Source organism: Salvelinus namaycush, chromosome 17 (genome assembly GCF_016432855.1).
Source record: "Salvelinus namaycush isolate Seneca chromosome 17, SaNama_1.0, whole genome shotgun sequence".
In the NCBI taxonomy this organism is placed as follows: Eukaryota; Metazoa; Chordata; class Actinopteri; order Salmoniformes; family Salmonidae; genus Salvelinus; species Salvelinus namaycush.
The window spans coordinates 880,346-892,500 of NC_052323.1; the positions used below are offsets into that span (position 1 = coordinate 880,346).

The following is a 12,155-nucleotide window of genomic DNA, read 5'->3' on the forward strand; positions in this document are numbered from 1 at the left end:
CACAAGACAAACAAAACGATCACAGATAACACCCCAAAAATTCTGCAACATTACATTTACACATAGGTTATTCCCCTAACAGCACAAGAACTTGCATTACCCGAAACAGTAACAAGCAATACAAAAATAAAAATCCTCCAATAAATATTTAAAATGGGCAAGGGGGACAAGAGTCTCAAGTTTAAGTTTAGTCTGCAGGCTATTCCATAGGCAAGGAGCGTAACAGGAGAAGGCAGCCATACCCAAGTCTGTGGAAATCGCATGGGCATCAAGTGTAATCCATGCTTGAGACCTGGTTTTAGGAATTCTAATTCTAATATTGATGAGTGGTGATAAATAAGAAGGTAGCTTATTCAGAAGTGCTTAGTGGTGAAAGTGTAGCACTGAGAGGTCAGAAGGCATGTAAGCATTAAACATTACCTTGGCAGATGACCTAGCGGTTAGATCGTTAGGCCAGTAACCGAAAGGTTGCCAGTTCAAATCCCCCAAAATCTGTTGTTCCGCCCTTGAGCAAGGCAGTTAACCCCCCCACAACAACAGCTCCCCGGGCACCCAAATTGGCAGCCCCCACACCTCTCCGAGCCAGAGGGGTTGGGTTAAAAGCGGAAGTCAAGTTTCGATTGGACCTTATGTGCAATTGATGATAAAAAAGAAATGTAATCCTTTAATTAAAGATTCACATGTCCTCTCAAGGCATCTCTCACTCTCTCTGTCTCTGTGTGTCTATCTGTCTCGCTCTGTTTCTCTCTCTTTCCTTCTGTCTCTGTCTCTCTCTGCCTCTGTCTGACTCTAACCACTGTGTGCAAAGTGCCAGGGTCATATCAGAACAGATCTAATATTCTGTAGTTTTGAACGATTAGGTAATTATTCAAATGGCAGCCTGCCTCGGCAGTGTAAATGTGTCAATCACAGGGAAAAGGATGGAGACTGCGGCGGCTTCTGTGATGTCAATGACAGTGATCAATTTGCTGCTGTGTCAGACTTTTCACGGAATGAAAATATTTTACAGAAAAGAGAGAAGGAAAGAGGATAGACGAGAGAGAAGAAGAATTTACCATAGACAAGATGCTGCTCACTCGGCTGGTATGAATAATGCATTCCTCATCTTGTTGGAGAAGGTGAGAAATAGAAAACACATTAAGCAGCGAGTACAGCAAAGTCCACCTCAGCACTCCTGTCTGTGTCTTCTCCCCACTACTGACGCTACAGCTCTCCAAAAGGATCACTACAAATGGTCATAAAAAATGAATGTGCTTATTAAAGATAAGCTTTTAAAAATACTTTCCCCTCTGCTCTCTCTCCTCCCCTACTTCATGAGAAATACATATAATTCCACATACATCATCGGGCTTTGCGAGGTGCAGTCGGTCGGTCTGACTCAAGGTCCTATATCCAGCTTGGCCTCAATTCATCATCAATATATCTTTTTCGGCTACTTTGAACCTGCATATCTTTTTATGTTCCAGATGAAATTGGCTGGTTGGGAAATGGTATGTCTTTAATTTTAGATTAAAGGGATCCCGTAAAATCATTTCAGGTTTTGATGAATATATCGCTATTGGGATCCGGGGGGGGGGGGGGGGGGGGTTTGGCCACCGTCGTCACTCGCACTCGCTGTCAGGCCAAATCAGGTGATGGCGCGAAACTTGTCCATAGCTGTATAGGATGGCTTCCTGATCAAAGGGACATGCCTATGCCAATATTCCAGCAGAACGGGGGCTTTGATTTCAAAGGTGTTACAGTGCCTTCAGAACCCCTTTTTGCTGTGTCATAGCCTGAATTTAAAATGTATTAAATTGAGATTTCTGTCACTGGCCTACTGTAACGAGTGCGCTGAGAGTCGGGAAGCAAGTTCAGGGAGTGAGTGTTTTAATAAATGAACATAACATACTACAAAACAAGAAAACACAAACAACGCACTGACATGAACCTGAAACAATAACGCCTGGGGAAGGAACCAAAGGGATTGACATATATAGGGAAGGTGATCAGGGAAGTGATGGAATCCAGGTGAGTCTGATGACGCGCAGGTGCGCGTAACGATGGTGACAGGTGTGCGCCATAATGAGCAGCCTGGTGACCTAGAGGCCGGAGAGGCCACATGACACATGACACTTACACACAATACCCCATAATGTCAAAGTGGAATTATATTTTTCACATTTTTTTACAAATTAATTAAAAATGAAAGTTTAAATGTCTTGAGTCAATAAGTATTCAACCCCTTTGTTATGGTAAGCCTAAATAAGTTCAGGAGGAAAAATTTGCTTAACAGGTCACATAATAAACATGGACTCACTCTGTGCTATAATATTGTTTAACATGAGTGATTACCTCATCTCTGTACCCCACACATACAATTATCTATAAGATCCCTCAGTCAAGCAGTGGATTACAAATGCAGATTCAACCACAAAGACCAGGGAAGTTTTCCAATGCCTTGCAAAGAAGACAACTATTGGTAGATAGGTAAACATTTTAAATGCATACATTGAATATGTCTTTGAGCATGGTGAAGTTTATAATTACACTTTGGATGGTGTATCAATACACCCAGTCACTACAAAGATACAGTTGTCCTTCCTAATTCAGTTGCCGGGGAGGAAGGAAACCGTTCAGGGATTTCACCATGAGGCCAATGGTGACTCAATGGTTTAAAACAGTTACCGAGTTTAGCTGGCTGTGATGTGAAAAAACTGAGGATGGATCAACAACATTGTAGTTACTCCACAATACTAACCTAAATAACAACATTCCAAAACATGCATCCTGTTTGCAACAAGGAACTAAAGTTATACTGCAAAAAATGTGGCAAAGAAATTAAGACTTTGTATTCAGGACGAAAAGTTATTTTGGGGGCAAATCCAATACAACACATTACTGAGTACCACTCTCCATATTTTCAAGCATAGTGGGGGCTGCGTCATGTTATGGGTATGCTTGTAAATTGGGGAATTTTTCAAGATAAAAAATAAACTAAATGGAGCTAAGCACTGGCAACATCCTAGAGGTAAACCTGCTTCAGTCTGCTTTCCACCAGAGACTGGGAGATTAATTCACCTTTCAGCAGAACAACAACCTTAAACACAAGGCCATATCTACATGGAAGTTCCTTATCAAGAAGACAGTGAATGTTTCTGAGTGGCCTAGTTACAGTTTTGACTTAAAACTTCTTGACGCACGGATCCCTTTAGCGGGATCATTTTCATCAACAACCGCTAAATTGCAGAGCGCCAAATTTAAAAAAAAAAATGCTACAAATATTTATATTAATGAAATCACAAGTGCAATATAGCAAAACACAGCTTGGCTTGTTGTTAATCCACCTGTCGTGTCAGATTTTGAAAATATGCTTTACAGCGAAAGCAATCCAAGCGTTTGTGTGAGTTTATCGATCTCTAGACAAAACATTAAGAACACCTAGCAGCAGTGTAGATTGGTCACGAAAGCCAGAAAAGCAATACAATTAATTGCTTACCTTTGATGATCTTCGGATGTTTGCACTCACGAGACTCCCAGTTACACAATAAATGTTCCTTTTGTTCGATAAAGATTATTTTTATATTCAAAAACCTCCATTTGTTTGGCGCGTTATGTTCAGTATTCCACAGCCTTAGACAGGTCATCAAGGCTTGACAAAAATTCCAAAGAGTATCCGTAAAGTTTGTAGAAACATGCCAAACGTTTTTAATAATCAATCCTCAGGTTGTTTTTAACATCAATAAACGCTAATATTTCAACCGGACTGTAAACTATTCAATACTGGAGAGAAAGAAAATGTTGAGCAAACAGTGTCGAGCGCATCAACTAATGGAGGGACATCCGTGTATCCACTGACGCGTTTTTAAAATCTCGCTAATTCTTCAAAATAAAAGCTTGAAACTATGTCTAAAGACTGTTCACACCCTGAGGAAGCCACAGGAAAGGGAATCTGGTTGATATCCCTTTAAATGGAGGAAAGGCAGGCGATGGAACAGGGATTTTTCAAAATAGGAGTCATTTCCGGGTTGGATTTTCTCAGGTTTTCGCCTGCAAAATCAGTTCTGTTATACTCACAGACAATATTTTGACAGTTTTGGAAACTTTAGAGTGTTTTCTATCCTACTCTGTCAATTATATGCATATTCTAGCATCTGGACCTGAGAAATACAATGGGAATGTTATTTTTCCAAACATAAAAATTCTGCTCCCTAGCTTCAAGAGGTTAAATCTACTTGTAAATCTATGGCAAGACCTGGAAATGGTTGTCTAGCAATGATCAAAAACCAATTTGACAGAGCATGAAGAATTTTGAAGATAATAATGGGCAAAATTTGTGGCTTATTTTATTTTCAGTAATTAATCTGCGAGTGCCATGCTTAACAAATGGGAGCAATTCAAACCCCTGGTAAATATAGAGCAATCTCCTCTTTTGGAGAGGAGCGATATGGGGATTACACTGGTCTTGTGGTGCAGGGGGTTGGGAGGGGAGCTTGTACTGGTGCTAGAAGCCAAATAGAGGGGGAAGGTGAGAGAGTGAAAGATGGAAGGACTGGTGCTGGGGACGTACAGTGCTTTCATAAAGTATTAACACCCCTTGACTTTTTCCACATGTTGTTGTTACAAAGTTGGATAACAATTGATTTAATTGTAAAAAAAAAATTGTCAACGATCTAAACAAAATACTGTGTCAAAGTGGAAGAAAGCCTTTACTTTGTATTTTTTGATGTTATTTATGGAAAGTAAAATACTAATGTATCTTGATTATATAAGAATTCAACCGCCTGAATCAATACATGTTAGACTCACATTTGGCAGCGATTACGGCCCTAAACATAACGCTTTGTATTCAGGACAAAAAGTTAATTTGTTTGCCACATTGTTTTGCAGTATTACTTTAGTGCCTTATTGAAAACAGGACGCATGTTTTGGAATATTTTTTGGGGGGCTTCCTTCTTTTCACTCTGTAATTTACGTTACTATTGTGGAGTAACTACAATGTTGTTGATCCATCCTCAGTTATCTCCTATCCAATGTTCCCTCCAAACTGCGCACGTGCAGAATAAATATCAGCCCACAGAGAGAAGCACGAGATTGAACTTCACTCAACTTTCTAGAGTTTTCCCTGTTAGTTAACACTATCAACGTGTCCATTTACTGTGGCAACTGTGATCGTTTCAATGCAATATTAGCCACTTTCAATGCAACATACCGAAACAAAACGAAGTATACAAGACTTAGTATGAAAAACTAACTTTGCAAGATATTTTAGGCAGAACGCATCGGAATAGGATTCTATTGCATTGACATGCACAAACCAGCCCGTACTCTACACAGACTGACCGGTGCGTCATAAAAAAATCAGAGGCACATAGACCATTGCCATATGTGGTTCTGTGCCATTTACTTTGAACTGGACTGTTTACAGCATGAGCGGTTTTGAGATCAAAGCGAGAGCTGTATGTAGGCACGTGTGCACATTTTGTTCATATCATTTGCTAGTTAGTAAGTTATTAGCCCAGTTAAAGATCATTTGTAGTCAGCAATAGGGGAGTGATTGCTTCCTACAAGAGCAGAAAACGTGTGCATTTGAAAAGCGAGTAAGGTAAAGAGTTTTTTTGTCTTTAAAGGGGAGTGTTGTATTTTGAGACATGCTTGAATAAGCTAAGTAGCCAATAGGCAGATGGTAGCATAATTTGTCTGATTCTCTGTATGGGAATAATGATGCATTTTATTTTGTAAAGTGGTTTCTTGCATCAAACAACACAACAACATTTTCAGTCACCTTGTCTGAAGGACAAGTGGATAAACAGGTTAATTTCAAGCCCTGAATGTTTCCGCTCCGCAGACCTGAAATTTGAGGGAACATTGCTCCTATCACAGCCATTGTTTAAAACCACTGGCCTCATTGTGAAATGCCTGAAAGGTTTGCTTCCAACTTCCTTCCCCTCTGGCAACTGTAATCTATGTTGTCACTTGGCGCCTGTATCTTTGTAGTGACTGGGTGTATTGATACACCATCCAAAGTGTAATTAATAACTACACCATGCTTCATTGTGTTACCCATCTACCAATGGGTGTCCTTCTTTGCGAACCATTGGAAAACCTCCCTGGTCTTTGTGGTTGAATCTGTGCTTGATCTTCACTGCCCGACTGAGGGACCTTACATATAATTGTATGTGTGGGGTACAGAGGTGAAGTAGTCATTCAAAAATCATGTTGAACACTATTATTGCACACAGAGTCCATGCAACTTACTATGTATTATGTGACATTTTTACTCCCAAACTTATTTAGGGCTTACCATAACAAACGGTTTGAATACTTTTTGACTCAATACATTTCAGCTTTTCATTTTGTAAACATCTACTTTGACGTTATGGGGTGTTGTGTGTAGATCCGTGACAAAATCTCAATTTAATAATTTTTTTAATCATGCCGTAACACAACAAAATGTGGGGTGTGAATACTTTCTGAAGGCACTGTATGTTGGCTTCTGGTGCCGTGCCCTGTCCAGGCTCTGGTAGGGCTTGACAGTTCTGGGTCACTCGCTCGCTGCTTCCCTTCCCCGGTTATCTCAGTGGTGGTGGCAGGGAGGAGCGGGGGATGCCGGGAAAATAGGGCAGCTTATTGAGATAATAATGTGGTCTACATCAGTGACAGTCGTAAGCCGGGTTAGCGCTAAGCCACACGTGTGCTCGCTCGTTATCATCGCGAGTGGGCGAATCCAGTCGTTGGAACAAAACATTTGCCATTTCATGCTGACAAAAACGTTGTGCTTAATGGAAATCTGGTTTGACTTGTTTTGGTCCTTCTAATATCTGTTTACGTTATGATAAGGACTGCCCACATTTTAGAGGGAACCACCATTTGCTCCGTGTCATCACAAATAAAGCCCCACATATAATGCATATAGTATAAGCAGAAATTAAATCGTGTAAACTGTTTGTCAACATGCACTCGCACGTGTTTCCCCATTCATATTCAGAGCTCTGCACTTTTGTTTTTTGAAGTGATCTCTCTGAAATTAAACGCTTCCCAACAAATCCAGCCTATCTAGTTCATAAAGAGACCTCCGCTCAGAGGAATGTGTCTATTTGAGCCACATCAATGCTCTTACCCCCTGCTCTCCTTTCCAAAAGAAGTAGAAAAAGAGAAGGACTTTGAAACAAGCTTTGATTTTCTTATCTGCATCATAGCCATGTTATGATATCAGCCTTCTGAGCCTCCCCACCACTCGCCCTGAGTATCAGTGAGAAGCATGGCGTCCGACGACAGAAGCCAAGAGGAAATTAGTGCACAGCAAATCTGCCGTCCACAGATTGCTGGCGCTCCTAATATAGGCGCCCCTCAGATCTTTCTGTGTGGGAGGAAAACATATTAGGGTACATGAGGACCGGCTGGCAGCTGTGCCTAACCTCCTTCACCCACAGTGTGATTATGAGGCTTCTCACATAGCCACAGTACAAAATGATTATCTCTCTCTCTCTCTCTCTCTGTCGCTCTGTTTCTTTCTGTCTCTGTGTGTGTGTATATGAGCGGTTCCAGTTCTCAATTGACACTGCTTTTTAGTGCAGGACTAGGCTTAATTTATCTGAGAAACTGCCCCATATAGTCTATGCACATTTTTTTTAAACAGTGTACAGTAGTTTATCGGATGTCACTCAGTAAACATCACTTTAATTACACAAACTCCAGATAGTTGTCCAATGAAGTTACAACTATTTGGAGTGCAGGTTATACTTCTACATTCACATATTTGTTTGTTTCACACCGATCATTGCTTTCCTTGCAGTTCCATACTGCCCTGAGGAAGTAAACCTAGTCAAATAAGTTGGCATAGGCATCATAAAGTAAGTGTGATATGACTGGTAACAACTTCTCGTAACCTGGAAAGATCCACATTCATTTTGTGAATCCCGGACTTAACTAGCATTGACCGGGAGCAAGTGATAAATTATCCATGTACCTCGAGTGTGGATTTTTGAGCCGGGCGACAGTTCCTCGGAAACGATCCCTAATCATTAAAATGCAGTCTCCGTGTGCTCGGGGGGAGAGGAGATGAGACATTTCTGGTGGGAAAATTGCATTTCTGCTGGCACCATTCAAGGTCATGCTTGGAACCTAATTATTTGCCACTACGGGGCTCAGCTTAAGTTGACATTGTATTTGCTAAATGTCACTCGCAATTAAAATTGATAATATAACTGGGGAAAGGTCACACGCCAACCTGTGTGGTGTGAACATGAGCCCCGGCTGACTCAGACGATACCCCCTCGCTATGTCACCCTCCCAAAACACGCAGACATGTTTTCCATGCCATTGTGCTTTTAATTAGACACATTACACTGATTAGATTAGCATTTTTGGTTTATGAGCGCCCTTAATTGGCAAAGATGATTGCAAATTAGGCGAGCGGGCATCGTGACGGCTGGCCGCACTCCCCGTTTGTCACCTTGAATGGACGCGAGCCAAACCTCTCCGAGTTCCACACCACCGAGATTAATTTAGTGATTTCAAGATCTGCGCAAAAGCAAGTGATCAAATTTAACTGCCTTTTTTTTTTCAACTGTGAAACCTTTTCGATCTGGCATTCTGTGACCTCGAGGTTGACTAAGGGGATAATTTGTGGAGAATTAGGGCTGTGTAAGTTTGTCATTCTCCTGTTCTTGTATGTGTATGCTAACTGTGTTGTGCTTGTGCTTGGCTCCCTGCTCTCTCAGGCCCCAGTACTACAAGGTGATAGAGGAATGTGTGTCTCAGGTGGTCCTCCATCGCAGTGGGATGGACCCAGACTTCGGATACAGGGAGAGATTGGATGTAGACTTCACCCACCTCATCGGTAGGTCTGCCAGATCGCTGTGCTTCCTCTGACATTAAGAAGGGTGCATTTGCACCCAGTAGGTAACCATTATACATTGATGTCATTATGAACACATTTTAAACCGTTTTTGGTTTCTGCTTTTGCCTCCTAGGTCGCCCTCACCTACATATTGTACAGACAGAAAGAAAATAAGAAAATTAGAGTTTAAATCACTATCTGTTTTTTTATGCCAGTCTTGTGATTCAGTATAAATTATATTTTGTCTTCAAATCTGTCTAAATCATCCTCTGACATATTTTTCCGCGGACACAGTGGGGGATGTCGCTATATTCCGTTGCCATTCTATTATTATCTTTCCCCTCCCCCTCCCCTGAGAGCCTACCCAGAAACACCTGCAGCTGCTTGACATATATAAGATAAGGTAGTCTGATTATGCATACATAATGCATTATCTGTTAGGTGTGACTGTGGCACATCATGTCTCATCATAAGCGCATGGAGATTTCACCAGGTTTTCACTCTGCTGAAAACATTCATCAGCTGCTTTCCAGGAATCATGGAGGAAACAATGTCTCGTTGTTGTCTTGAAATAGAGACAATATCATGAAATAACTGAGATCTCCTTTTTTATTTTTTTTATTTTTTATTGTCACTAACAGTTCTGTGACTTGCCAACAAAGGCTCATTAAAAGTTTCCAAGCCCATCCATGAAAAACATATTCATGTTAGATTTTCCAACTTCTTTTTCTATTGCTGTGCTTTAATGAGTTGAAAACAAATGTTTCGGGGCTTGGTTTTTTAAAATGAAGGTCAGCCAACCTGCCGAACAGAATACAAATTCCCCGGGGGATATGTGGAAAAGAAGGAGATGACAGGTTCTTCACTCATTCCCTCTATTTCCTTTCTCTCTCTCTCTCTGTTGTAATATTCACTTTACGTTTGATTTGGAGTCTAAAATAGGATGTTAACAATGTACAGTATAATTGAGAGAATCAGAGTCACTTCATGGTTGCTTACTGTCGTCACTGCTGCCGGCCCCTTTTGTCTTACAGATCAGTGCGTGGATAAAGCCAAAGTGGATGAGAGCGATCTGAAGGCTGCCGAGTTCTCCAAAAAGGTGAAGTATAATGCGTCAACCTCTCAATGCCATTGGTATGCCACCACCACACTCCCATCAGAAAAGTTTTCCCCACCTAGAGCTCCCAGACAAGCTATTGATCTCTGAGCCCTGATCAATAGCTGGCAACAGAAGTACATGATCTGTCTCAGTTTTGCGAAGGATCAATGCCGATGCTCCAACATAAACGTGTTTGTGTCCGCGACGGGGTGCGAGTTACAATATGTACAGACACTGTTCAGAACCCTTTATTGACACGTCATTGCAATAGGGGCCTTCAAGGAATCCGTTTTCTTATTACTTCTTATTATTTCAACTTATTACTTTAGGTAATTTTGTGCATCAGAGGTACATCGGAGAGGAAGTAGTTCAGCAAACTCTCTGAGATGTGTTTTATGAATAACGTTTTAGAATAAAAGCTACGGTGTTTAGGGAAGACTGGAGTCTCCTCTCATCCACTCAGCGCAATGTGATAGCATAACTCCTGATGCTTTTATATATTTTAGAACTGGGTTGCAGTACTTGAGTAGCCTACTTTATTAAGCATCCACACTCATCTTCCAAGGAAGGAAAAATGTACTTTATTCCAATGTAATGACAGACAGTACATTTAATCAGTTGACACTGTATATTTTTCAGTACACCACCAATACTGTGTGAGTCATTGGTCCATCCAACAGAATCCTCCAGAAGTGTTGTGACTCAGACCATTATGTCTGATTAAAGGCAGGGTAGATTTTGGTACTCAAGGTACTCCTCTCTAAAGGCTTGGTCAAGTATCACCAGCCAGCAGATGCCTCCACTCCCCACATCATTCCTGCCTCTGTGTGGGGGAAGATTCATTCATTTAGCAGATGCTCTCATCCAGAGTGACTTACAGTAGTGAGTGCATACATTTTTGTACATCTGAGGCGTCCTGGAATGCGAGCAGTGACCGCTCCTGTGGTGACAGTGAAAACATTGTCCTGACACTGGTTGCTTTCCCACAAAGGTTAGGTCCATCACCAACACATGAAAGCCAGACCCAAAACACAGACAGAAGACGACAGGGTAGAGGGCCACCAAAGGCCTATGAATAGAGATGGGGGACAAGTGCATGCGAGGCTGTGTTTTTCGTGTGTGTTGACATGCCCCGCAGTAGGCCGTTGTCTTGAGACACCCTGGCCCTAACCAGAGTGTGTGTGTGTGTGTGTGTTTGTGCTGTGTTGAATTGCTGCAGTTCGATGAGGAGTTCAGCGCTCGGCAGGATGCCCAGGCCGAGTCCCAGAAGAAGGAGGAGAAAATCAAAGAGCTGGAAGGCCAGATCTGCAACCTAAAGACCCAGGTAATGACACCAGAGGAGAAGGGAGGGGGGGGGGGGGGGGGCATGCACACCCACTACCCCAAACTGCAGTCTGAAGCCACAAGCTCTCCATAGAGGTTTTGTACAAGCCCAGTATTGACAAGAGAATGGGAAATAAAGTTAACACTAAACCAAGATCGGGGCTAGCATCTAACATTGATCACATCATATGAAAGAAGGCATTTAGTTGTTTCTCCAAAGCATGATGGTCCAAGTTAATCCGGTTGTGAGGAAAATTACTTTTACTAATTTGGTCAAATTGAAACCTTTCTACCCCAATCACGGATGCGAGACTCCTTCTAAGTGGGTATTTTTCAGCCATGCGGGAGCGTTTGATTCAATAAAGGGTCAATCTCCTTTTTAAAATGTTGCATTCGATATTGGGTGAATTATTGGGTCAATTGCTCCATGGGAGCCTGTTCCATGCAATTGTATCATCAAAGAGATTGATTGCATTTATCCTCTGGCCTTGGCATCCCTGTCTCTTCCAAACAAAACCCCTCAAACCTGAGCACAGAAAATTACTGCTATTTCCTCCTTAACCCAATTTTAAACACTTCAGTGCTGCCTTGAGACTAAAGGGCAGTTTGCTTCCCTGCTTACCGAATTTAATATAAACCAATGCTGAAAGATGGCATGGCATCCAGTATCCGAGATTGTTTTTCTCCAAACTAAATTCTGTTGCAGTTGCAAATGTCCACGCTCCCCCATCCCATCCCTTTTCCGCACCTGCACATTTAGCCCTGTCACGCATCGCCGGGACTTTTCCCAAAGACAAGTCGCTATCATTAAGATCCCTGGCAGCCTCAACGACCATTTATTCTCATTAGGGTGCAGCGCGAGGCTTGGCCTTCTTCCTGGCCAGGCCAAGGCTAAGTTCCTTTTCTTTCTTC

General features: G+C 41.9%; 1 protein-coding gene across 1 annotated transcript in view; it reads left to right on the forward strand.

Annotated features, from left to right (window-relative positions):
• Window positions 1-12,155, forward strand: part of LOC120061859 (protein diaphanous homolog 2-like) — a 467,422-nt gene that overhangs the window by 197,119 nt on the left and 258,148 nt on the right. The window contains exons 15-17 of the mRNA XM_039011641.1: window positions 8,703-8,821; window positions 9,856-9,920; window positions 11,140-11,244. Coding sequence (XP_038867569.1) covers window positions 8,703-8,821; window positions 9,856-9,920; window positions 11,140-11,244 — 289 coding nt within the window. The remainder of the gene's footprint in view (window positions 1-8,702; window positions 8,822-9,855; window positions 9,921-11,139; window positions 11,245-12,155) is intronic.